Source organism: Moschus berezovskii, chromosome 11 (assembly GCF_049115385.1).
Source record: "Moschus berezovskii isolate FMDL1 chromosome 11, NW_MosBer_1.0, whole genome shotgun sequence".
NCBI lineage: Eukaryota > Metazoa > Chordata > Mammalia > Artiodactyla > Moschidae > Moschus > Moschus berezovskii.
Genome location: NC_142470.1, coordinates 87,023,397 through 87,051,146, shown reverse-complemented (window position 1 = coordinate 87,051,146; position 27,750 = coordinate 87,023,397). Strand labels below are relative to the sequence as shown.

Genomic DNA, 27,750 nt, shown 5'->3' with positions numbered 1-27,750 from the left:
GGAGAGAGCTATTCAAGAGCATGAACAAGGGCAAGAGATAATCAAAGTGATATTTAAAGAAAAATAATCTAGTAGAAGTATAGAGTGTTGATACACTAATGAGGATGTTACTATAGATGTTTGGGAACAAGGCAGTCAGGCTGAATCAAAGAAGTGACATAGAAAGGAAGGAGAAAATGTAAGAAATCATATAAAGGAAGACTCAAAGATTTCACTACGGTGGATCGTAGGATGAGAGGAAAATCATTCCAAGGGCTTCAGTCTGGGTCAATAGTGGTAATTGTGACAGAGCCTGGGAAATGAAACCTGAAGGGGGTACCTGGATAGGCTGAAGATGACCAATGTGATTTAACCAGCTTGAATTTGAGGTAACCTTGGAACGGCCAAGTGGAAATTTTCATTGAAAAGAAGTTCAAGATATATAAAAAGAATATTCATTTAGCAGAAAAAAGATCAGAAGGACAGTTTTGTTTTCTTCTCTCGAAATACAGACCTGAATACTGAAAAGACAGCTAAAACTGCATAGTGGAAGAACTAGAAATTAGGAGATTGTGAACTGTTTAGCATCACTTTAGTTTGGGTACAATGCATCTTTTGGTTTTTGATTTTTAAACTGAACAAAAGACAGTTATGAAAGACTCTGGGTGCTGGGAAGAAAGGTCCCTGGTTTCCATATCATCACGTTGCTGAGTAACATTTGGAGATGCCCTGCTAGATTTTAGCCTCGCATTTTAGAGCTGCAAGGACTTTGAGAGCCTCTGAATAATAGAGGTGAGGAAATGGAAGCCTGGAGAGGGTTCCTGGCTTTTTCATGGCCACACAGTGAATGAGAAGTCAGGATCAGATCTCAGTCCAGTGTTCCTTCCTTCCCCCAACACTGCTGGTCAATGGGTGTACCTTCCCGACTCTTTGCTGCTGCTAAGTCGCTTCAGTCATGTCTGACTCTGTGCGACCCCATAGACGGCAGCCCACCAGGTTCCCCTGTCCCTGGGATTCTCCAAGCAAGACCATGGGAGTGGGTTGCCATTTCCTTCTCCAATGCGTGCAAGTGAAGTCGCTCAGTCATGTCCGACTCTTAGCGACTCCATGGACTGCAGCCCACCAGGGTCCTCCGTCCATGGGATTTTCCAGGCAAGAGTACTGGAGTGGGGTGCCATCGCCTTCTCCTCCTGACTCTTTTGGGAACATTTTTACATAGTTCTATGGTAGGAAGCCTGATGAAGATGTTCACAGATTATATCATCAAAAAGCAAAATGGGGACCTCCCTGATGGTCCAGTGGTAAAGACTTTACGCTTCCAATGTGGGGCAAGGGTTATAGGATGGGGCGCAGGTTCAGTCCCTGGCTGGGGAATTAAGAATCCACAGGCTGTGCAGTGCAACCAAATTAAAAAATAGCCAAATGGATGCCTTAAGAAGAGTGCTAAATACATAGCAGTGAAGGCAGGAAGTGATGGGGCGTGGGGGGAACATGCATGTGCCCTGTTAGATCAACTCACCTTCAGTTAAGGGAATCATTTTCAAATGACATCAGAACAAGATGAATCTACATAATCTACACAGGGAATGATTTCCCATCGTACATTTAAGGAGCCCTAGATAGATTCTAATGAGGTTGTTTAGTATCTTTCCATACTTACTTTTAAAGGTTCTGAAGAACTGGATTGCTCTCCAACTACCTGGGATGTGAGAAGTATGTAATTCAGTTGGGAGGCAGGAGCATTTCTATATTTTGTTTACCTATTCCTGTCCTAACTTTTTCCTAAAAGGAAACTGAAATAGTGCAGTATGAAGTTTAGGAATCAAAATAAAGCATCTCAGCAAAACCAGCCCCAATGTGCCTCACGTATTCTGGCCCCTTTATGGAATGTTTTTAAGCCTAATTTTTCTTTTCTTCTTTTTTTTGGTCGCACCACTGAGCGGCTTGCAGGATCTCAGCTCCCTGACCAAGGATTGAACCTGTGCCTTCAACAGTAAAAGCACAGAGTCTTAAACAGGGAATTCCCCAGGCTTTTATCCTTGTGCCAAACTTACCAGATGTGGTAAGAAATTACCAATTGATTGGGTTCAGTATGCCTTAGTTCTGAGGAGAACATGTATGAAATAGAAATTCATTTCAAAAATTTAAAAAGAAATTATCAAATTAATGATGGCGTTACATTTGTTATCAATTATATCTAGGTTACTGTGTGAACTCTAATAAGAACAGATTATTGGATGATCCTTGCCCTAGGCAGGATAGATGACAGTTAAGGAGAATGGCCAAGTCAGGCTTATAAAGAGTATGAGTCATGCTCTGCCCTCTGAAGGGTGACCCCTGTCGACGGTGCATGGACTATGGGCGACTCTTCTACTGAGGTCATAGATGTGCAGGATTTGTCTATGATTTCCAAGTCCTGGGGTTCCCTGAGAGGTGGTGAGAGGTTAGTCTTTCTGAAGATTGGATTTTCCTCTAGTCTCATTTTTAGCAGTTCAGAAAGCGCCAAAGGCAGATCCAAATTAGATGTCATTTCATCAGAACTATGAAAAAGAATTCTCCCAGGAATATCAGCAGTAACCTGGTTTCCACTCTCACCTAAAATAGGTTGTTAGTGGTAACTGACGCTCTATTTTACAAAGCACTGCTAACTCAGCTTGTGATTCAGGTCTAGTGAGTCCCGCCACTGCCTCTGATTCGGAAGGAAGAGTACTTCTGAGGACTAGGTAAGGATTTACCCTCTGTAACTCAGGGCCATCCCTAGGGCTGGAGGGAGCTCTCGCTGGGGCTCAGTGCTTCTTCCCTGCACAGTTCTCCCAGAGCCTCTCCTGCCCTTCACTGTCTTCCCTCTCTTCCAATCAGGACTGACCTAGTAAAAATATAACAGCAGTCAATTTTCTTTTGAAGGAAGTATTTACCTTGTATTCAGGTAACACCGTGCCCTCTGCCTCTGCAGAGTGTCTCTGGGAGGCTCTTAACTTCCACTCAGATGAATCCAGGGAGAGAACCTGTTTAAAAGGTTGAAATTAAAGTGAGTCAAACCAGGACAAGAAAAGAGATGGAAGAAAAGAAAACATCTGTGTGGAAAAGAAAACATCTTCCACGCCAGACCCATAGCCCCTGAAGCATCCAGGCTTGCAAAATCAGATTCTAACACCTTTTTATTTTTGCCAATCAATGAGTCAGAAGAGCTTCTGGAAGTATTACGGGCTTTTGATAAGTTTTGATCTCTTAAATGAAACATTCTTAAAATAATTATCTCTGGTCATTGGATATTTTTGTGTGTAATGACATGCTGATAATATTTCTTTTTCTGACTGAGTTGACAAATAGCGAATTATCTTGACTGATATTTGTAGACAGAACAAAAACAAATTAATGTGTCTGTGGAGTAGAGGTGGGAGGACCTCTGGTTTCCACACTCAGAGGAAAACAGTGTGATGCTTTATGAGCTACAGAACTGCCCACTCTTTGCTTTGTCCCTCTTCTCACTGGTTCTGAGCACTGAGGTTGCTGGCAACCATGGTGTATCAGTTATAATTAGTTTTGGGGCAGGGCCATTTGTTAGGAAATTCTATCTACTCTCTCTTGGTTCCTTAAGCCCAATGGTGGATGCAGTGAAACCTGGCTCAATACAATAAAATTGGAATTTTTTTCTAACAAAAATCACCTCCAGGCTAAACTCTTTCCATACTTATCACTGATTATTTTTTGCTTATGTGAAGCACATGTGGTAAAGAGTATGCTTCTCTTGCAGTCTATTAGATGAGAATTCAACTCACTTCCACAAAATATTTGGCAAGCACAAGCTCAGAATGGGGCAAGGAGCTGGGGATACAAAAATGAACAAACTACACTCTCTGCTTATGGTCTGGTGAGGGGACTAGCATTCAGGCAGTGACCAAGTATGTCACAATGGCTTTGTGACCTTCTTCAGTGGCAGGGGTCATCCAGTTTCTAGCAACACCTATCTCTGAGAAAAGGTCAAGTAGGAAGCTGACTTGAAGACCAAGAACTTTTTCAAAATAAGACTCCTTATTGTTTGAGTTGTCTGCTGACATATCCCTGCTGCTAAGTCGCATCAGTCATGTCCGACTCTGTGCGACCCCATAGACTGCAGCCCACCAGGCTCCCCTGTCCCTGGGATTCTCCAGGCAAGAACACTGGAGTGGGTTGCCATTTCCTTCTCCAATGTGTGAAAGTGAAAAGTGAAAGGGAAGTCTCTCAGTCATGTCTGACTCGTAGCGACCCCATGGACTGCAGCCTACCAGGCTCCTCCATCCATGGGATTTTCTAGGCAAGAGTACTGGAGTGGCTTGCCATTGCCTTCTCCAACATATCCCTATTTTACTTCAATTTATTGCCTTTGCATAAATTGCTATGTATTCAAGGATGATTTGGTTATATATATTTGAGGGAAGTGGGCATAAAAAGTTACATTATCACTAAAGCATCCTCATTTTAAACACATTTGTATATACTTATGCATTGTGAAAGTTGTCTTATCTCTTTATTTTGCTTCTTAGGGTCACACTGTGCTCTTTGTTTCTTTGTTGGATTTTTTTTTTTTGCATTATATTGATAAATGAACTACATCAATAGATTTCTAAGCATCAAGATATTTTTATAACCTAAAACCACTAATCATACTGTTGTATTTTTGCTTTTAATATTTTATTTAGAATATTTGTATATCTAGGCTATCCTAGAGTAGATTTGGTATCAGAACCTCATAGAATGGATTTAGTGACTTGAACATATCTTATTTTGGAGTATGGATTAAATGACATAGTCATTGTTATTTATAGACATTTCCTGTTATATTATCCTGGGTGATTTCTTATTTGGGGGTTGATATTCAACCTCCCCCTTTCAATATCTTCTATAAATAGTTGCTGTAATTGATTTTATAAGGCAAATTTCAATGGCCTATGTTTTCCTTAAAAATTATCCACTTTTAACAGTTATTGATAATAAAATGCACATAGAATTTTATTAATAATATTTCATAGCCTCTGAATCAGTGGTTACATCCTACATTTTTGTTCTACTTTGTATTCTTTCTCTTTCTCTCAATCTCCAAATTTCTCATTAGACTTATCAAAACTTTTCTTATTTTACAATTCAATCTTTTTTTTTCAAACAGATATCAGACCCCATGTAAGAACTGATATACTTTTAATGTCAGTAAAAGTGGTTTTCGATACAATAGTGGTTTGGAATCCTGTCACATGAGCAGTTTAATTAAAGATAGAAAGTAATAGAAAAAATAATGGTCCTACTTGGAACTACTTCCCTAATCGTTCAGAGCTACAGTTTCCTTCTGTGTAAAATGGATGGTAAAGTGTGCTGCCCACTGCACAGCATGGCTACAATCATCTGGTGAATGTAGGTGAGAGTGTTTTGAAGACTATGACGCAGGTACAAAAAAGTTAAGAAATATGTCATTTCATGAAACTTATGTTGCTTTTAGGCTGTATGGAAAAAACAAACAACCCCTTTCATAATTTTTTTAAAGTACTTTTCTGTATCACGAAGTTTCATATAGACTTTGCTCTCTGAAAACATTAGCAAGATTTGTCCTGATGAATTACTTTAGTTTCAGGGGAAAATATTTCCTCATCACCCTCCCCCTAACATAAAGAGTTCTCCTTGTACTAAATTAGAAATGTGCACTAAAGACCCATTCAATAAAGGACACTGGAAAGGAAATTAACTCAAGTCTGCTTTCAATTAATTTCAATTCCCCAAAGTGCAAAACTTTCCTTTTCTGTCACAGCAGTAATTGGAAAGTAATAGAGGATCCTAGGTTTTTGTGGTCTTATGCCTGCACTGGTGTGTGGGGTATACAATCTAGGTCAGTCTGGGGGAGGGTCAGGAGATTTCCCAGTATTCTTTCTGCTTCTATTAACTTTATTAATGCTGTTAATCTTATTACTTGAGTTAATGTCATAAAAATCTGGCTATAACTTTTTAGATGAATGTTTCAATGTTCTTATATCTCTATTGTGATCATTTTAGAACCTTTTTTAAAGCAGCAGAAACCCATTTTAAAAGAAATTTCTTCCCCCAAAGTTATAGTATGTAAATTAGATGAGAACAGAGAGACTCTGCTTCAAGGGATGGGAAGGGGGGCCCAGGACTCCACCAGCTTGGTGGCTTTCTCTTTGCTCCCAAGGTAGGCTCAAAAAACCCAAGGGCTTCAAAGTAAAGACTAAAAACTACTATTCTATGTACTGGTCAGACATGGTTTAGAGACAAACAGTCTTTTTCTAAAAACTTATCAGTATTTTCTCAAGGGTATGCCAAGGCCCAGATGGATGTTATTAGAGGCTAGCATCGCTATTTGGGCTTCCCTGATAGCTCAGTTGGTAAAGAATCTGCCTGCAATGCAGGAGACCCACTTTGATTCCTGGCTTGGGAAGTTCCTCTGGAGAAGGGCATGGCGACCCACTCCCGTATTCTTGCCTGGAGAATCCACTCCAGTATTCTTGGGCTTCCCTGGTGACTCAGACAGTAAAGAATCTGCCTGCAATACAGAAGACCTGGGTTCGATCCCTGAGTTGGGAAGATCCCCTGGAGAAGGGCATGGCAACCTACTCCAGTATTCTGGCCTGGAGAATCCCCAGGGACAGCGGAGCCTGGCAGGCTACAGTCAATGAGGTCGCAAAGAGTCGGACATGACTAAGCACAGCACAGCACAGGCAGTGATTCAAGGATTAAGAAGGACAAAGTAAAGAATTACTGGGCTCAGAGAGTGAGGGATGCCCACAGACAATGAAGCAGACTACAAGTAAGATCTCAAAGGAATTTCATAATGTTGTATAGCTGTTCCCAGAAAAAGTCATACTACTTTCCCACATAATACTGTTATTTTCCCTTTTAAGATGTATCTTTCAAAATATCTTACTCACTAATATGATCATACTCTTCAAACTATCAATTTTCTTCTGTAAACCTAGCCTAAAAATGCCTTAAATAAGAGGGGAAAAGTTTATATTCTTTTTTAAATTAGCTATAATTTTTCATTAACTATACTGACAAATAGAAAATGATCCTAATATTCAATAATTTGGAAAGAAAAAGACAACAATGACATAATTCCTCAAACAACTATTTTTCAGCAATTAAATATAATGACTGCAAAACTGTTTGGAGAAATTTAGGAATTGAATCCACCAGTTCTGAAGTCACGGAGACCTATTCTGGCTCCCTCTGCCATATCTTATCTGTGATTCTCGGTACATCATTATCTCATTTTCCCAAGCCTCAATATGCTCATCTGTAAAATGAAGATAATGATCCATACTGAACAGGATCAATGTGAAGATTCAATTAGATGTGACAATATAAAGAAAACATGAAGATGGTGCTATGACCATAGCAGCTGTTCAAAAAATGTAGATACTTATCCTCTATCAACAGATTTGTTAATAAACTTAAGGAAATACATGATGCCCTAAGAAAATATAAATTATAAAATTAAGCTTAAAAGTTGAGTAGACCAATTACCTTTCAAGAAATTGAATTGGGCTTAAGAATGTGTCTACTTTTTTAAAAGGTATTAAGACCAAATGTTTTCATAGCTATGCTATACTATCTTTCGATGAACAGACAATTCCAATTTAATTGAAAGATTTCTAGATTGTAGGACAAGATAAAAAACCTCTCTAATTCATTTTAAGAAGCTGGGATAATGTGAATGTCCCTCTGCCATAGAATAAAAAATAAAAAAGCAATAAATTTTCCACAGATCAAAATCACTCATGAATATAGATGCAAAAATGTCTAAATATTAACAAATAGAATCCAGCAGAGTGTCAATAAAACTATCTCCTATGACCAAGCAAATATACTAGGCATGTGAGGATGATTCAACATCAGAGAATCAGTATAATTTATTATGACAAAGGAGAAAAAGGCAAGCCAATCAGTAGCTGCTAAAAGATGGATAAAATACAGTAGCCATTCCTTTTAAGAAATTTTGGTAAAACAAGGCTAAAGTTATTTAAACATGATATACATTATTTACCAAAGGTAGAAAATATGATTCTAAATGACTTTAAAGTCATTTATTAAAATAAGAAGATGGATAATAATATCCACTGTCACTGTTATTAGTTAACATTATTCTAGAGGCTCTAGCAAATACAATAACATTCAACTGTGAAATAACCAGTATAAAATTTGAAAATAAGAATAAAAATCATCTAGAAATATTTATTTTAAAATCTTCTATAATTAATAAAGGAATTTAGTAAGATGGCTGAGAACAAAATAAATATTAAAAAAGAGAGAATACAAACATCAGCTAGAGAGAACTGGAAATTGAAAAATGCCATTCGCAGTAGCAATAAAAACTATACAATACTTAAGAATAAATGAGTCTTGCTTATTAAACCCCTAAGTATATAAAAGCACCAATATATACGGCTCTGTGTACCGAGATGTTTGTTGTAGCAGTGTTTACAGTGACAAAATAATGGAAATAAAGGGAATGCCCATCAATAAAGGAACAATTAAAACGGATTATTCCTACCATGGATGTTACTCAGTCACTAACACTGATTTGTTAGATTTACACCAGTTAACTTGGAAAGATTGCCATGATATATGAAGTGAGAGGGGATGATGCAGAGAGGAAGAGTATGAACCTACAGTGACAGCCCCCGCCTTACCTGTATATTCTGTATATCCTTTTGAATGTGGCTCTCTGAGGATGGAGAAAGGAATGAAGCATTTCGGCAGATTGTTAACACTGACCGGGTCTAAGGAGGGACACTTGTGCCTCTACCCAAATAACCACAATAAAAACAGTTTGAATAATAAAGGTCCAGTTTGTAAAAGAAAGAAAAATACTTAATATAGGTAAAAAAAAGTAGATATAAAACTATAGGCTCCATTAACAATCAGGTAAAATATTCAAGGGAAAAGTGATTGACTAGCAATAAAATCAAGTGATCAATAAGTAGAGTATAGCTGTTTTTTTTCCCTCATATTTTCTAACTTTTTTATAATGTGGTTTGGTTGCTTTCATAATTAAATAACATTTCTAATTTATTTTCTAGTAACCACATACCTTATCGTACTTCTTGAAATCAGTAACTATTTGTGTATTTGTGAACTTGATGATGTCTTACCTCTGAAAATGCATAAATTTACATTTTACCTATGACAGATGGCAGTTTGGGGGTTTGTTTTTAATTAGCTGCAGATTAGATCAATAAATCCTCTGGAATTAATTATCCATAAAAAAACCCATTAAAAAATTTCCCCCAAATAGTAACAGAAATCACCTCTAACAATTATTTTCAAAGCTGTGTGGTTTTGAGCAGATGACTTATCTTCCCCTCTCCACACCTCGGTTGCTTCACCAATAAATGAAGAAGTTGAATCAAATAATTTTTTCAGTGTCTTTTGGCTCTAACTTTCTGTGATTTAATTATATTCATCATGGAATTCATTAAATATCAAATGATTATTTGCTAAGGAGCAGAAACTTTTCATCTTAGTAATGTTTATATCAGCTATGAAAGAGATTCAGATAGCTAGGGAAGATGCCTTACCTTGACATAATTTCCATGCTCACATGAAAAATGTACAAGATTCCAAATAGCATATGGCCTTCACTTTGGGCCTTTCTTTAGATCCCTCATTTATAATTGTGCAGCTATTGACCAATGCTTTTTCATCCATGTGTGCCTTCCAGACTCTGTCAATTTATCAGTTTGTTTCACAGACTTTAATATATGCATGAAACACTAATTTCTACTTTGAGGTATAAATTATATATAGGATAAAAGGCACTCAGTCAAAATACACATTTTTATGAGTTTTGACAAATTTATGCATCTGGATAACCACTACCACAATTAAGCAATAGAATATTTTTATCAACCTAAAAAGTTCTCTGTGCTTCTTCCCAGTTAAACTCCCCCCTCCTGCCCTAGGTAAACACTGATCTGCATTTTATCACCAGAAATTAGATGTGTCTTTTCTAGAGCAATGAACAAAGCTGTAACTTATGCTTTCTCAACCTTGGATAGTGTTAATATATTTTTATTATTTCAATTAGGTTTCTTGATTGCAAAGCAATAGGAAATAACTGGCTGATTTACGCAGTAAAGGACATTGTTAAAAGGATATGGACAGCTCATAAAATCTCTGGGAGACTGGAGAACCAAGTTTGGGATTATGCATCTAGTAGCAATGCCCCAAATCATGTAGTAGAGCTTTTCTGGTGAGGAAAGCAGCAGCTGGAGTTACCTAAACTGTCTATACCAGATCATGGTCACCATTACCACCCTTGTTGCTGCTGCTGCTGCTTGTCTTAGGAATCATTTCTATTTCTAAGAAAGTAGAAAGTATATCAAGTATATCTGCCTTAGAATATCCTTCTGCAACTGCCAGTGCCAATTGAGGCGGGGGTATCAAAATGTTACCACATGTCCATCATGCCTTAGCTGCAAGGGGAGGCTAGGAGAACCTGGCACTTACAGCCTCCACATAAGGAGAGGCCTCTGATCAAGCTGCATAACGTTGGGGAATTCCCCAGTCACTGAAAAGGGTTAAAATTCTAGATGGGATAAAAAGAGCGCCAGTGTCCACAATACTATTTTTACTTGTTAGATTGCATTCTGAACCGGCAGTTTCATGTCAAAAGATCACAACAGCCAGGCCACATTTGACTGGCATCTCCTGGTGTAAAGAAGTCTGCAGATGGTGAAAGTGGGGACAAAGCCATCACGGAACTTACTATTTAATGAAATAGAAACAGATATATTAGCCTTCATGCTTGCTCAAGTTAATTTCCCCAAACTACACCCTGCTAATAAAATTAATGGGTTTAAGTTAATTGGTTTGATCCCCAACAGAATTCAGTATATTAAAAACTACCATAATTTTAAGTAATGAAATTCATACTTGTTGACAAAATATTTACCTTTGAGTTTTAAGCTAAATACGTGCTCAGCTTAATATTTTAACTCTTCTGAAGCTGCACATAACACCTGTTCTTCTGTGTTCATTTCTATTTTTTAAAGTTAGCACATAAAGTAAGTCCAGTCACTTCACCTGTTCCCTTACTCTTGATTTCAACTGACAGGTCTGGGGACGAGGGGATGGCCTGATCCAGGGACGATGAAGATGCAATGTTGAATAAGCTGGAGGAGAGAAGCAACAGGCACCATGGAAAAGACCAAAACCAAGCAAGGTTAGATTTTTCCTGTGTCTTGCTTAAGGCTCAGGATTTAAGAAATATAGGTTGTAGGCTTGTCTTGCCCTTGTCTCACAACATGAATAATATGTTAACTTGACTATTCTTATTTCATTATCATAACAGAATCACCAGGAAGAGCACAGACGTGGTGCTGGGAAAACAGGAAATGCTACATGGATATCTATAATTTGAGTAGTTTTTTTACTTTTGTTAGCAATGATTTTAGGACTGCCTCAGAATGACCTCCTGAAAAGGGTCAAGATATATATTGAACTAACAGACATCCAACACCTTCTAGGCTGACCTAGAAACATGAGGGCTTTCTCTTTTAAACTTTACCACACAGAATCAACCATATAAAAGTAGGGTCTGTTATCATCTTCAATTGATAGGTAAAGAAACAGTCATAGAGAAGTGAGGCTATAGCTACAAAATCTCAGAGTTTGATCTGGGGCCCTGTTCTCTGTCCCTAGGTTCTGGTTCTTGCCATTATACCAGGCTGTTGGGACATAGCATGAACTAGATTAAGTAAATCCACTCAAGCTCATGAGGGGGATTTTGGCAATCTCAAACCATCTGGATTTTATGGAGACTGCCCTTGGTGTGTAGAAGCTCTGAGCTGAGGTTATATATTATTTATAAACTTAACATACTGAGGCTGGTTCCTCTAAGGAAGGGTTTCCTGTACCTGAATGTCCTAGGAGAACTAGGTACACATCTATACATCCAAATATTTGCAGCTGGGGATTTTATCTATAAACTGCTTGATTCATACAATGTGATACAAAGGAGCTGTGGCTAAAATGGATGAGCAAAGGGCTGCATGTAAGGTGTACATTTTATGCAATTTTTCTCGCTTCCCTGGTGGCTCAAAGGTTAAAGCGTCTGCCTCCAATGCGGGAGAGCCGGGTTCGATCCCTGGGTCGGGAAGATCCCCTGGAGAAGGAAACGGTAACCCACTCCAGTATTCTTGCCTGGAGAATCCCATGGACGGAGAAGCCTGGTAGGCTACATGTCCACGGGGTCGCAAAGAGTCGGACACGACTGAGCGACGGAACGAACCGGAACCTCGTCCTCAGGGCTGGGGTTCTGACAGGTGCAGTCTAGGCTAATCTTTTTCGTCCCTAGTGCAAATGGTTTTCATAACCTACTACTTTCTTTGTATTTGACCTGTCTCTAGTGTTGACAATACTGTTTTCTTTCTGCCTGCATCCTTCCGAGATCCTTTGTATTGAAATTTCCTTCCATCAACCCTCTTGCCCAGGAGGACAGCAAAATTCCTTTAGCTGATCTGGGCATGACTGAGGGCAGAGCTCTGAAGTTTAGCAAGGATCAGAGGCAGGAGAAGTAAAGAATATTTTACACAGGCCTCCTGAGAACAGTAGAGTGACCACTGGATAAATGACTTCCTGACTGGAGCTAGCCCCTCAGAAAAACTTCACTCAGCCCCAAGAATAAGACAGGCCCCCCCCCTTTTTTTTTTTACCATGCCATGTGGCTTGTGGGATCTTAGTTCCTTGACCAGGGATCAAATTTGTGTCCCTGCAATGGTTGCTCACAGTATTAAACACTGGACTGCCAGGGAAGTCTGAAAGAGACCCTTCCTGGGCATTTCCTTCTGGATAATGAATGATCATTTATCATTCAGTTTGATTGAGAAACTTCCCCTCCTTGGTAGCACATGATTTTCTACTACAAGAGATATATCAGGTAGATATGGTTTGATCATTAGAATGTAATATAAAATAACCTATGCCAATTTATCTTCTGTTCCTGTTGAATTATTGGCTTCTTAGCATGCAAGCACAGATTTAGTATTCTGTAAGTCCCCTTGTTCCCTGTATGTCTGAAGAGAATAAGGACAGAATGAATTGTGTTGATTAAACTGAGCTCTTTTCCCTACAGGAGATAATGAACATAAGCCAATGAATAATCCTTCCGCACAGATTTACCAGGTAAAAACATAGATTGTTTTAAACTCTTTTACGTGTCACAATGATGACTGTCCTTTATGTACACACTGTTTTTAGCACTCACAAAAGCTTCTACACGTATCATTGTGTTTGTTCACTTAAGACTGTGAGATAAGCAGGGTCAAGAGTACCGTTCACATTGTACTTTGGTGAAAACTGATGACTGAAGGACAGCTTACCCAGTTTATAAAATACAGCACCACCACTCCCACATCAATGATGTTTTTCTTTTTGTTGTCACCATCATTCTGGCCATTACTCTGTGTAATAACATTTCCATCAGAAGGAGAGAGCAAAATCTGTTTTTTTTTTCTTCAGTCACTTATTTTAGTGAGAATTGAGAATAAAAGGGGGCTAACGCTGCAAATGTTCATATATGGTAACAGAAAAAAAGTTAAGCTCTTTTCAAACAATGGGAATAATTTGATTTATGAGGGAGATAAATGTTCTAACTTTTATGTAATATGTTTGCAATGACAGTCACTTTGGCTCTCTACATAGTATTTCTTTGGCTTCTATCTACCAACTGTAATTTAAAGTAAATTTCTTTCCTTAAAAATCATAGAGTTCATTCTGACATAATACGTAATGTGAAAACAGCTTGGGCTAGGGAAACCCATGCTACTCTCTAGACTTAAGGCATTGTTATTTGGAATACTTGAGAAGGAAGAAAGAACTGACAGGGTTAGGTGGGGGTTGGGAGAAAGGGTGATTTCAAAGTTGGCTCTTAAGGTTTTAAGCCCTGGTATACCAGACCACCTTACCTGTCTCCTGAGAAATCTGTATGCAGGGCAAGAAGCAACATTTAGAATCAGACATGGAACAATGGACTGGTTCAAAATTGGGGAAGAAGTACATCAAGGCTGTTTATCATCACCCTGCTTATTTAACTTATATGTAGAATACATCATGCAAAATGCTAGTCTGGATGACTCACAGATGGAATCAAGATTGCCAGGAGAACTATCAACAACCTCAGATATGTAGATGACACCACTCTAATGGGAGAAAGTGAAGAACTAAAGAGCCTCTTGGTACAGGTGAATGAGGAGAATGAAAAAGCTGGTTTAAAACACAACATTCAAAAAACTAAGATCATGGCATCTGGCCCCATCATTTCATGGCAAATAGATGGGGAAAAAGTGGAAACAGAGACAGATTTTATTTTCTTGGCTCCAAAATCACTGAGGATGGATTTTGGAAACATGAAATTAAAAGACGCTTGCTCCTTGGAAGAGAAGCTATGACAAACTTAGCATATTAAAAAGCAGAGACGTGGCATACCAACAAAGTTCTGTATGGTCAAAGTTATGATTTTTCCCGTAGTCATGTACAGATGTGCTAGTTAGACCATAAAGGAGGTTGAGCACCAAAGAATCAACACTTTCAAATTGTGGTGCTGGAGAAGACTCTGGAGAGTCCCTTGGACAGCAAGGAGATGTAAAGAAAATCAACCCTGAATATTCACTGGAAGGACTGATGCTGAAGCTGTGATACTTTGGCCACCTGCTACAAACAGCTGACTCATTGGAAAAGATTCTGATGCTGGGATTGAGGGCAGGAGAAGGGGGATGGCATCCTGACTCAATGGTCATGAGTTTGAGCAAACTCCAGGAAATGATGAAGGACAGAGAAGCCTGGTGTGCTGCAGTCCATGGGGTTGCAAAGAATCAGACATGACAGAGCAACTGAACAACTAGGAAAAGGGGGCTTCCTTGATGGCTCAGTGGTAACGACTCTGCCTGCCAACGCAGAAGATGCAGGTTTTATCTCTGGGTCAGGAAGATGCCCTGCAGAAAGAAATGGCAACCCACTCCAGTATTCTTGCATGGGAAATCCCACGGACGGAGGAGTCTGGTGGGCTATTGTCCATGGGGTCGCAGAAGAGTCGGACATGACTGAGTGATGAAACAATTATGAAGAAGAGTGGCCTTCCAAATAGAGATATAGGAATCCAGAGGAGCAGGTAGTTTGGGGAAATGTAATTTAAATTTACTTTGAGTAACAATAAAATGAAAATAACAACCAGTTCCCAAAAATATGTAACAGATCACTGCTGAGGACCCAATTAGGGCAAACCAGCACAAGATTATGAAAAGACTGTAATCATGTTGCTCTTAGAACAGGACCAGCAAAGAGACAGGTTGAAAAAAATAGCCTCGTTTCAACTTAATGCATATTTATTGAGCAGTTACTATGTGCAAAAGCTACTGCTTAGCCTAATGGGAGATGAAACAGATATTCTTACTGATATTTAAGTGTCCTGAAAAACATACAATAAATACAAGGTAGGCTGTTTGGAAGAATTTCAACAGAGGTATTGATAAAATTCTGTGGAATATAAAAAAGGGATGAATTAATTTTAACTGAAGGATTTGGATCAGGCATGTAAGAACAAGTTAATCATTTGGTAAGTGGATGTGGGGAAGGGTAATTTTAGGCAGAGGGACTAGCCTGAACAATGGTCTGGAAACAGGAAGTGAATCTTCCTTCAGTGCTGATCTGATGCTTCACTTGTCTGTCCAAGACTTCCCCGCCCACCTCCCCACTGTTAACGCCTGACCTGTGTATGGCATTTGAATGAGTGGGACTATCTCTTTAAACTCAGGTATGATTTAAAGTCTATTACAGATTTTATGTAGGTCACTCCCTGAATGTTGGCTAAATAGAGCTACAGTGGGGATGGCCTCATTCTCTTACTGTATACATCCAAGTACATCTGTTCACGGAGGAACAAATGAAGCAGTGAAGTGAACTTGTTCCACGTGACCTCTGTGATGCTGTGATTATAACCCCGTCCTTGTTGTAAAAGAATATCTCCTAAGCCCCAGTCTGTTTACTCCAAGCAACACTTAACCAAAAGAAGATGGAGGAGGAGAAATAAAGAAGAGGACAAGGAAGGAGGGATACAGGGAGAAATTAACTAGAATAGATACAGTCTATACTTAAAAAGGGGCGCAAAATATGAAAGGTGAAGGAAAATGTGACATTTCTATCTGCTTATTTTCTCAACAGACCTCCCAATCCCTACCTAACATTATGGTAAATATTAACTTGTTTATTATTTTTCAATTGTCTGTCTCCTTCTCTAGAATGTAAGCTCCAAGGGCAGGGATTAGTACATTTTGCTCTTTGTTATACTCTCAGAATAAAGTATAGTACCTGGAATATAATACATATTCAATAAATATTAGTTGAATGAATGAATGGATATTGTGAGATGTGTATATTGCTTTAAGCCAAGGGGTCTGATGTAGTCGTTTTAGTTTGGTGCTAAACGGTGTTTGGAAAACTGGTTGTTTGAAAAAATAGAAGAGATCTTTGCTTCATACTCTAATCAAAATAAACTCAAAAGCGAATTAAAGGATTAAATATTTTTAAAAACCAGAGAAGTTTAGAATTAGTGAATATTTATTTTGTCTCTGGATGTCTTTTTAAGAAAAAAAGTACTGGAAAATATCTTTTTAAGAAAAAAAGCACTGGAAAAAAATCACAAAGGGAAAGGTTAGTGACTACATCACATCCCAATTAAAAAGTTTCCCAATGTAAAAATATTTTCAACAAATTCAGACACAAATAACAAAACCTGGAAAATTTCCTATAAAAATATTACAGAGCTTTAAAGATATATAAATAGTTCATAGAATCAATAAAAAGGAAAATTCTGAAACCCTGATAGAATATGGGTGAAGAATACAAACAATTTACCAAAACAAAATTGCAGATGGCTAATAAATAAAAGGTTGAAGCTCAAAGAAACAATGATTAAAACAAGGAATATTATTTTTTGACTAATTTAATTCAAATGCAGTAAAAGTGTTAAAATGTTCGTGCCCCTAATTGGCTTCCTGTTCTTTGGATGAACGTAACCAAGACTCTTGAGAGTCCCTTGGACTGCAAGGAGATCCAACCAGTCCATTCTAAAGGAGATCAATCCTGGGTGTTCATTGGAAGGACTGATGCTAAAGCTGAAACTCCAATACTTTGGCCACCTCATGCAACGAGTTGACTCACTGGAAAAGACTCTGATGCTGCGAAAGGTTGGGGGCGGGAGGAGAAGGGGACGACAGAGAATGAGATGGCTGGATGGCATCACCGACTCTGTGGACATGAGTTTGAGTGAACTCCGGGAGTTGGTGATGGACGGGGAGGCCTGACGTGCTGTGATTCATGGGGTCGCGGAGAGTCGGACACGACTGAGCGACTGAACTGAACTGAACTGAACCTGTTTGGTAAGAATATGGTACTGTGACCTAAATCAGGTCACAGAAGTCAATGGTAGGATAAGCACTATCATCTCCCAGTTCACTCCAGGTAGAATTACTGTGGACCAGGTGAATCAGTAGATACACTACTCCTTAGCTTAGTGCACTCCCTTTTATTTGAATCCAAATCTATCCCTCTCCTTTTTGTCCACTGTCCATAACCGTCTCAAAATCCACCTGGATCTCTTTTCCAGAGTCACACTGTGTTGATTCAGCCTTGATTACTTCATTTGGAATATATATTTTAAAATTATGATTTCATTAACATTAGAAGTGAGGGTTGAGGGTCCCCCAGTTAAGGAAACAGATGTAGTAACAGCACAATTTAGTTCTAGTGCAACCCTCACACTAATGACTTGAACTCCAGCCATATTTTTGGCTCATGTGTAGCCTTATGAATGTAGACATTTTAACTTCTACCATTTATATTACTTATGTTTCATATGTCTTGTCTAAGACATGATTTTCCAAATACACTAATTTAGGACATTGCATGTCATACAGTATGTTTCCAAGAATGTATACAACCATATTATTATAACTTTTCAAGACCTCTGGTCAAATATATTTTGTATAATTATTAATTAATTGAATATGCTCCAATATGGTATATTTTCCTTTGGGTCAATACTACCTAACATCCTTTAACTCAGTAATTTCATATTTAAGAATTATCCAAAGGAAATAACTGAAATATATACAAAGCTTTAAGTAAAAAGCATTATATTTCAATGCATTATCTTATATTGAAAATTATAAATAACAAATTTACAACAAGGGTGATTGAGTAGGTAAACTCTGGCACACTTATAGGGTGGAATATTATATAGCCATTAAAAATGTACACTTAGACAAACATTTGAAGGCTGAGGGAAAGGACTTATAAGAATGTTATGCAAAAGGAAAGAAAAAGGAGGACAGAATCAAAATGTATCTTTTATGTGATTTCAACACTATAAATATGCATGCATGTGTGCTCAGTCGTGTCTGACTCTTTGAGACATGATGGACCATAGCCCGCCAGACTCCTCTGTTCATGGAGTTTTCCAGGTAAGAATATTGGAGTGGGTTGCCATTTCCTACTCCAAGGGATCTTCCCAACCCAGGGATCAAACCCGTTTCTCTCACGTCTTCTGCATTGGCAGGTGAATTCTTTACCACCATGCCACCTAGGAAGCCAAAGCCAATACTTACATTTATATTCATAGCACAAAATAGAAGGAAATATACCAAAATGTTAATGGTTATATTAAAGTAATGAGATTTGGGGTGACACTCTTTTTTTCTTTTTCTCTTTAATAAAAATATTAATAATTTAAGAAAATGGGTTATATGCCCAAAGAAACTCTAACTGTAAAACTATGGGAACCAGTCCTACAGTAATAGGTTTCATCATCAAAATTTCCATTGAATGTTTTCTAGGATTTGTAAGCCCTGTTTAAGCCTCAGTCTCTTTTTACCATTGAGGCATGTTCTTCTAACTCCAGAGAAACTATCTCTGCTAGATCTGTGTTGCATCCAGGGACAGATAAGATAAATTTCCACCACACCAGGCTTCCTATCAGCCTCAGTGTTGCCTGGTAAGAATGACTTTAAGGATCAACTTCTGCAGGGAGTGTAGAGGAGTAGATTTGGGAAATTTACTCTTGACTGATCAAATGATTGACTTTGTGTTTTAAATCACTGCATTAAATTAATTGCAATGGGTTAATCCATTGCATTGGATTAACAGAGGCTAAAAATTAGGGAGAAAGAAAGACCCCATTTCTGCAGCTGGCAGAAAGACCCCATTTCTTCTGTAGCAACCCTGATTTAGGGGGAAGCCATTACCCTGGCATTCTTGTCATTATGGGCTACTTCAAAATACCTGAGCTTTTGCTCCTGTAGAGCTTTTAGTCAGGTGTCACAGGAATTTGGCATACCTTGTGGAGATTTCTCAAATCTTGGTATTTAAAACTTTGCAGAGTTCTCAAAGCACAGGCCCAATTCCCTGCTTTTCTGACCTTAATAATGAGACAGAAGTGAAGGAGAAGTTTATGTAAAAGACAAGTTGAAACAACTTGCTTAATTTATGAAAATTTAGTTTAAGGGATCTTTGGTGAAAAAAAAAATTTGGAAGACAATGACTAAAATTCATCTTGAGAAGAGTTAAGAGCCAAGAAAGTAAAGGAAATTGAGAAATTCATTTAAGAGCAGGAAATAGGAAGAATTCGGACTCCCCTCCCCTATTTCTTTGAGCCTAAGAAGCCCTCTGTGGTACCGTAGGCTTCCAAGTACAAGAGTTCCCTGAACCTGCCTCCGGTGGGAGCCCGCCTCCAGCGGCAGGATGGAGGGATCATAACCTCTCTAGAGCAGCTTCACGAAAAAATCAACGAGATGAGGAACGTGTTCAACTCGCTGGAGAACAAGGTAGACACCCATTTCTAATCCTGGGGGTGGGCTGTGGGCTGTCAAATAAGAAAGCTGGAGACAGAGCAGAGCAAATAAGTCCACGTCTTCAGAGTATTTTTTTTACTTACAAAGGAATGGCCAATTGGTACCAGAAAACCAGTCTGAAGTAGCGAAAGGTTTTCAAAATCTCCCAAGCAACTTAAAAGTGACCTGTAGTCTCAGGTGTGTGATTGTACTGACTATGTATGGCATCCCCCCGCCTGATCAGTGGTTGTGAAGCTGTTTATAAAGCAGTAGTGTTACTTCAGTGGCAGGTATCGAAGGAGTTCAAAGTAACATATGAAAAGAAAATGGGCACTCCTAGCTCAAAATGTTTTTGGAATTCCCAAAGTCCCTATATAACCTGGCTGTTAGTGAAATGTATTGATAGCTCTTAATATTTGAGAACTGGGGTTCTACAGGTGAAGAGAATCCTGCTGCTTCCTTGTGCCTTCTGGGCAAAACGCCACACATCCACCTAGGGGAGTAGTGACAATGAAACCTATTTCTGTTGGAAAGTGGTTCCCTTTATTTTTTCCAAGCAGGAAACATGAGTGAATGTTAGGTTTCCTTCCTTCAATTTTAAAACATGCCTACATTTTGCTTTGATATCACATGGCCATCGACTTCATTTTGCTCACAGAAGATGAATTTGTGTAATGAAAATTACCAAATCGAATGTAGTTGATCTGGTGATTTAACCTCACATGACAACTGAATTAGGACATGTGCTGAAACCCATCACAGACATATCAAAATTAAAAATGACTGGAATGAAATACAGATTGCTTATGTTGTTTCCCAATCTTTCAGCTCCAAACACCTGAGATGTCATGCTTCTTTTTCCTCGGAATGATCTCCTTGATTCCTTTAATTTCCCCTCCTCCAAGCCCTCTGTGAAGCACAGAGACCCACAAGCCCTATATTTTGAAAACATGGTGCAGAAGAGTAATTCATTTTATACTTTGAGATGTCACACAAGTTGGAACCATTTGGAAAGGGTGTTTAAGGCTCCTAAAAAGTTCTGTTTTAAAAAGCAATCTGGAGTAAGCATTTCTATACTTAGCAGAATGTAAGATCATAAAAATCATGTAAGTAATGTTATTATTACCTTATTGTTATTATCTTAACCTTTTGTTTGTTGAAAATGCTTTTTTCATTGACTCAATAAATAAAACTGAACTTTAGAAGTGCACCATTTTCTCCACAATTCTGTTTGTGCTTAGCTTTCTGATTTGCCACTTCAAGGGGGAAAAGAATTAAAATTTCTCAAACACTTTTTACACACCAAGCATATTCTGTGGTAGGTACCTTACCTACATTTATTCATTTAATTCTCAAGACAGTCCTGTGAAATATTATCCTAGCTGTATTATGGATGAGGAAATTGCTACAAAGAGGCTAACCAACTTGCCTGAGGTTTTAGTACTTGTAGGAGAGTTGCTAGGATTTATACCCTACCTGACTCCAAAATTGACACCATTTTCATGGTTGGAAGTTGATAATAAAAATCCAAGTGTGCATTCCTACATGACCAGGCTTGATGGCTGAAGATGATTCTTGTGACTACCAATGTGCTGAGTTTCTACGATTGTAGGTTTTCCTGCCCCTGGGAACACCATAATCTCCTTTTTCATGATATCATCCAAGAATATTAAAAAAAAACTTCTCCCCTTTCAAAGAAATATTCAGATATGCTTAATTATTACTCTTTTTATCATTTCATTTTTTTAAGGAAAAAATAACTGAATTTCTTCAACATCCTTTCTTGCGTGGAATTCTACTGATCAACACTGTCTTTCACATGCATAGGTTGCTTTTAAAGTAAATTTCTTTTTAATCAAAGGTGTTTGAATAAACAGTAAGTTGAAGGAACACCTGCAAACAATAAATTGGTTGCTTTTTTATCACTATCAAGCTTCAGCATGAGTGATATAAAGAAGACCCACTTTTCCCTAGACGAATGGGGCCAAAGTTGCCTTAAGTTGTATATACAATAGTCTTCTAGTAAATGAGTTCTGTATATGTTCAAGAACCTGGTTTTGCAAACAAAAGGAACATCCAAGGGATCAGAGATACCATTCATAATAATTTATAGCAAATTGAATTCACTCTTGTGTATTATTTAGTTGCAGGCTCTAGCCTCCGAACTCAAAACTGGCTTCACAGAAGCAATGCAAGAACTGTCAAGAATTCAACATGGAGAATATGCTTTGGAAGAGAAGGTTAAGAGCTGCAGATGTTCCATGGAAGAGAAAGTTACTGAAATGAAGAATTCATTGAACTATTTTAAGGTAGGTCCTTCTTCTATTTCCCTCCTAGAGATTTCTGGTCATCTTAACAGAAGTAAAAAAAACAAACAAAAAAAAAACCTTGCCTTTTTGCCTAGCAACCAAATACAAGAATTTTCCTCTGGCCCATTCACTAACTTTCATGGAAAAATATCATGTTTTACTTGATTGGATCTCTATGTTAAAATTATAAGCTACAATAGAAGTAAAGTTTTCATCTCTCATTCATTCATTTAATATGTATTAAAAGTTTTCTGTGTACTAGATATTATGTTATATACTTTAACTTCATATACCAGATTAAATACATATCAATTCATATTTTTTAGGAAGAGCTGAGCAATGCCATGTCAATGATCCAGGCCATTACTTCCAAACAAGAAGAAATGCAACAGAAAATTGAACAGCTTCAACAGGAGAAGAGAAGAGAATCTCGAAAAGTTAAAGCCAAGTGAGTGTCTGACCAAAAAACTGACCAAAGGCAAATGTATAAGCAATGGCTCATAGACAGGCACCAGAAATGCCTTTCCCTCTATTGGTGGACAGTTGGCCACTGGGCTCCATGGACCACCATGTGATAGAGGTTATGCAGCACAAAAATGAATGGTGGGACTTCTCTGGCAGTCCAGTAGTTAAGACTTCATGTTTACAATGCAGGGTGCAAAGGTTCAATTCCTGGTGAGGGAAATAAGAACAGTAGCAGAAAACACACTTAATATAACTGGAAGTTAAACGAAAATGACATGACGTGGCATGCAGAATTTAACTGTAAAAACGTAAGATAACAACTAGAAAGTGAAAGTGTTAGTCACTCAGTCATGTCCAACTCTTTGTGACCCCATGAGCTGTAGCCCACCAGGCCCCTCTGTCCATAGAATTCTCCAGGCAAGAATACTGGAGAGGGTTGCTATTTCCTTTTCCAGGGGATCTTCCCAACCTAGGGATTGAATCTGGGTCTCCCGCATTGCAGGCAGACTCTTTACCAACTGAGCCACCAGGAAAATAACAACTAGAAAGATATATTTAAATTATGATTTTTGTGCTAAGATAGTGGGGTCACCAGTGATTCTTTTAGATTTCTGAAATTTCTCTAATACTATTATTATTTTACTTTGACCATTGAAAATAAATTTATGTTAAACAATATCCAAACCAGGCTGAATTAAGTAAAGCTTCACCACTAAGTAGACATAATCTTCACTGTTACATGTTTTAATATGATCAAATTTAAAATATAACTAATATTTGTGTGACCCTGGAGAATGGTTCAGTGTTTTCAGTCGAGTACCTGCTTCTTCCTGCTACTTTTGTGTTGCTTTGTGAAGAGAACGTAAATTATCCCAAGAAATTGTTCCCACTGTAAACTCTGTAACTGGGAAGCTAGTATCAGAAAAATAAGAATGCAGATATTATAATTAGAAGGTGAATTGTAGGTATTTGGTGATGAGTTGCATTGAATCATATGAATTGCTAGTATTCAACTGTGTTTAATTTACAAAAACTGCAATTTTGTATGGTTCAGAAATTTTCTTGACCTATTCTGAACTGACTCTTTTCTTACCCCATCACGTAGTAAGAGCCTTTTTTCTTTTCTTTTTTTTAGGAAAACTCAGAAAGAAGAACATGGATCACAGGCTGGACCTGCTCAAGCACAAGGAAGTCCTTTCCGTTCCATCAACATCCCTGAGCCTGTTCTTCCAAGTGAAGACTATACAAACCTTTTGCCTTCTCAGGCCTATGAAAAAGGTACAGGTCACACGTCATATTGAATTAGCCAAGTAGTTCTCCCTTGGTTCCAAGGACTTCAGTAACATTGAGAATAGGCTTAAAGCCTCCATCTTTATTAGATGAAAATGGTGTATTGCTCAGGATTTTTGCTTTTGTAACTGGAATGTAGAAGAATCCAGAGGATCTAAGAGATGGAGAGAGTCTGCCCAAATTTAAAAGATTTTGAGGGAAAATACTAATCTGGGTATTCTATGTTTCAAATGGATTAACTTATTATACAATAACATTATTATAAATGAAATAACTTATTATACAATAATACTATACCAGCTGTAGTAGAAAAAATTTTTTAAATTATTCACTCTAATAAATTCTTTTATTTTCTCCATTACTTCGTAATCCTTACCTCTCTGCACAGATGGAAAGTTGTGTTCTTTTTTTTTCAGCAAAGGTTTCACGGATATGAGAAAGTTATATCTTCTCTAACAGGCAGGCATTGATGTCAGTGATAACCTAATTCTGTATTCTCCTTTCTCTGGAAAACTGATCTGGTGGTGTTTGTGGGCTGAAACAGCCACATAACTAAAAATAATTAGAAAATATCTGTATGTGGCAGTCCTGAAGAACATGGCTTTCTAAGAGATGTTGCTAAGCATGTTCACTTACATGTTTGCTACATCTTTGTATCCTCAACAATGTCTAGCAAGCACCTTATATGCAGCATGAATGGAGATACTAACATTGTTTGGATAAACTTTCCTGTGTTTTTTAGGTCTCATGTTGAAAGTCTCCAAAAGAGGCTCAATAACTTCTAGACCAACTGTAATCTCCTCAAGAGCAGGACTGGTGGTTTTCCACCCTTATGGCTTAAGAAACAATGTAACTCATATATTCAAAGATAATAAATCTGCTTTGGATAATTTAAAAATCTTAATCAAGTGGCTTTTAAGTGGTATTAACTTCAAAGTACAGATTTGCTTTTTTATTTTTTACCTATTTGAGTAGTTATTTTAGAGACTCAATAGGTACAGTGGGAAAGCTCACTTGATCCATCTAGGGAAAGGGTTCATCATAAGTGGCTCTGCATTTTTTGCTCCATGGCATAAAGAACACAGCATAAAATGAAGCTGTTGTTGGGGAAGAATGTAGAATGGGCTTGGAAGTTAGAAGTCAGATCAGAGTCAAGTCTGGGACAGCCGACCATATGTACAAGATAAAAGATTAAAAGTTATATTTGCAAAGTGCCCAGATGCATGGCAAATTCTCCTTCTTTTGTTATTATATGGGCATGGCTTATAGTTTGTTCTACTGAGTTACTATACAAATTTGGGGATAATATGCCATAGTAAGACATTCTGGATATGATTGTTGGTAGTTTATGGTAAAACTTGAGGTCAAAGGACCAAACTTTCAGAAGGGGTTGGCTTACCCATTGTTAATTATAAAAAGGTGCCATTGTTATCCACTGACCCAAAATTCAGTATCTTAAAATAGCAAACATTCATTATATCACAGTTTCTCTGAGTTAGGCATCTTTGCACAGCTTAGCTGAGTGCCGCTGGCTCAAGGTCTCTCATGAGGTTGCAGTCAAGGTGTTGGCCACCCTCTCCCCTTCCTTCTGTCCATCCATTCATCTACACTTTCATCCATCCATTCACCTCAGCATTGATTTAGGTGGTGGGATGTCATAATGAACAACAAGAATTTCTAACCCTCAAGGAGCTGTTGTTCTGAAGGAAGCAGACAATGAACAAGACAAAATATGTAGTATGTTAGATACTGATCAGAAGACAAATAAGGAAACACAGGTATAATTTTAGAGAGGGTACCAGGTAAAGACCTGAAGGAAGTGAGAAAGTAGGTTTATGGATACCAGAGTGGGGAAAGGGATCAGCCCCAAGGTCCCAGGAGGAACATCACTAATGTGCTCAAGAAATTGCATAAGACCAGTGGGGCTAAAAGCAGAATAAACAGGGAAACAATAGGAGATGGGTTTTTTAAAAAAAGAAAAAAAACAGCAGGCAGGGGAGGGGGCAGATATTTCAGGGCCTTCAGTTAAGTTCAGTTCAGTTGCTCAGTTGTGTCCGACTCTCTGCGACCCCATGAATCACAGCACGCCAGGCCTCCCTGTCCATCACCAACTCCCGGAATTCACTCAAACTCATGTCCATCGAGCCGGTAATGCCATCCAGCCATCTCATTCTCTGTCATCCCCTTCTCCCCCAGCCCCCAATCCCTCCTAGCATCAGAGTCTTTTCCAGTGAGTCAACTCGTCGCATGAGGTGGCCAGAGTATTGGAGTCTCAGCTTTAGCATCAGTCCTTCCAATGAACACCCAGGACTGATCTCCTTTAGAATGGACTGGTTGGATCTCCTTGCAGTCCAAGGGACTCTCAAGAGTCTTCTCCAGCACCACAGTTCAAAAGCATCAATTCTTCAGCGATCAGCTTTCTTCACAGTCCAACTCTCACATCCATACATGACCACGGGAAAAACCATAGCCTTGATGGACCTTGGTTGGCAAAGTAATGTCTCTGCTTTTTAATATGCTATCTAGGTTGGTCATAACTTTCCTTCCAAGGAGTAAGCGTCTTTTAATTTCATGGCTGCAATCAGCATCCCCAGTGATTTTGGAGCCCCCAAAAATAAAGTCTGACACTGTTTCCCCATCTATTTCCCATGAAGTGATGGGACCAGATGCCATGATCTTTGTTTTCTGAATGTTGAGCTTCAAGCCAAACTTTTCACTCTCCTCTTTCACTTTCATCAAGAGGCTTTTGAGTTCCTCTTCACTTTCTGCCATAAGGGTAGTGTCATCTGCATATCTGAGGTTATTGATATTTCTCCCGGCAATCTTGATTCCAGCTTGTGCTTCTTCCAGCCCAGCATTCCTCATGATGTACTCTTAAGATCATTCTAAGATCTTTGCATGGAAACGGGGAGCTGTTGGAGGGCTAAGCAGAGGGTTGACAGGGTCTGACTCACATTTTAAAATCATCCTTCTGGCTCTGTTTAGCATTACCATCCTCACCATCATAGTTACATAATCATTTAGCTCTTGCTGTGTGCAGTTTAGAAATGTTATCTTATTTAATTGTTATGGCTATCTATCCGTTAAGTACTATTTATATCTTTGTAGAAATGAGAGACTAGTACTTGCCAACTTTATTGTAATTTTTTTTTACTGCTCTGGCGTCCCCAGTAGAAGGTAAGCTCTGTGAGTCTATCCCAGTTCTTAGTTCCTAGAAGGTGCCAGTCCGTGTTAGTGGGATGAATATTGATTGAAAGCTTTCCTTCGTCTGCAGCGCAAGAGACCAGATCCATGCATGTAGGAGACAGCAATGTGAAGGGAATGATGGGTCCTGGTAAGTGGTTCTTCTTCAAGTTCTCTTTTCTTCTAACAGTCTCACCCTTTCCCTTGTTCTACCTTTCCTGCTTCTACGCCCTCAGTCCCAAACCAGGCATGAAAGAACTCAGGCAAGGTAAAGCACTATGTTTACTAAGATTCCAAGACGTGTATGCTGGAGTAGGTCAGCAACTCAGTTAAACCCAGAGACAAGGGGAAGGGAAGTTGAAGACAAAACCGGTCTTCTTAGTTCCTTCAGGCTTGTTTCAGTTACCACTAAACTAACACTTGCTGAGAACTCACAAGTGCAGGTGGAATGACATTCAAGTTTTCTGTGGACCACACATCTTATAGTTTATGTAATGTAAAAGTTATCTAGGAGATAATTCACCAGAATTTTATAAATTGTTTCATCTCCCCTCCCTCACTTCCTCCTGCCTTTTGGAAATATACCATCATCAGGGCCGAGAAGGACAAGTTCCAAAACACGACGCTGTCTTTGGTGCCCTTCTTCCTGCTCTTTC

The 27,750-nt window shown here is 38.5% G+C and overlaps 1 protein-coding gene across 2 annotated transcripts in view; it reads left to right on the top strand.

Annotated features, from left to right (window-relative positions):
• The first annotated feature begins 11,163 nt into the window (after positions 1-11,163).
• The window catches only part of ARHGEF33 (Rho guanine nucleotide exchange factor 33), a 53,173-nt gene continuing 36,586 nt past the window's right edge, over positions 11,164-27,750 (top strand). The window contains exons 1-7 of one of the 2 annotated variants that reach the window (XM_088841753.1): positions 11,164-11,188; positions 13,100-13,149; positions 19,698-19,841; positions 21,992-22,156; positions 22,483-22,604; positions 23,757-23,899; positions 27,186-27,245. In XM_088841753.1, the coding sequence (XP_088697879.1) occupies positions 11,164-11,188; positions 13,100-13,149; positions 19,698-19,841; positions 21,992-22,156; positions 22,483-22,604; positions 23,757-23,899; positions 27,186-27,245 (709 nt within the window). Of the gene's footprint in view, positions 11,189-13,099; positions 13,150-19,697; positions 19,842-21,991; positions 22,157-22,482; positions 22,605-23,756; positions 23,900-27,185; positions 27,246-27,750 lie in introns of those variants that run through there. The other variant, XM_088841754.1, reaches the window with a different exon arrangement.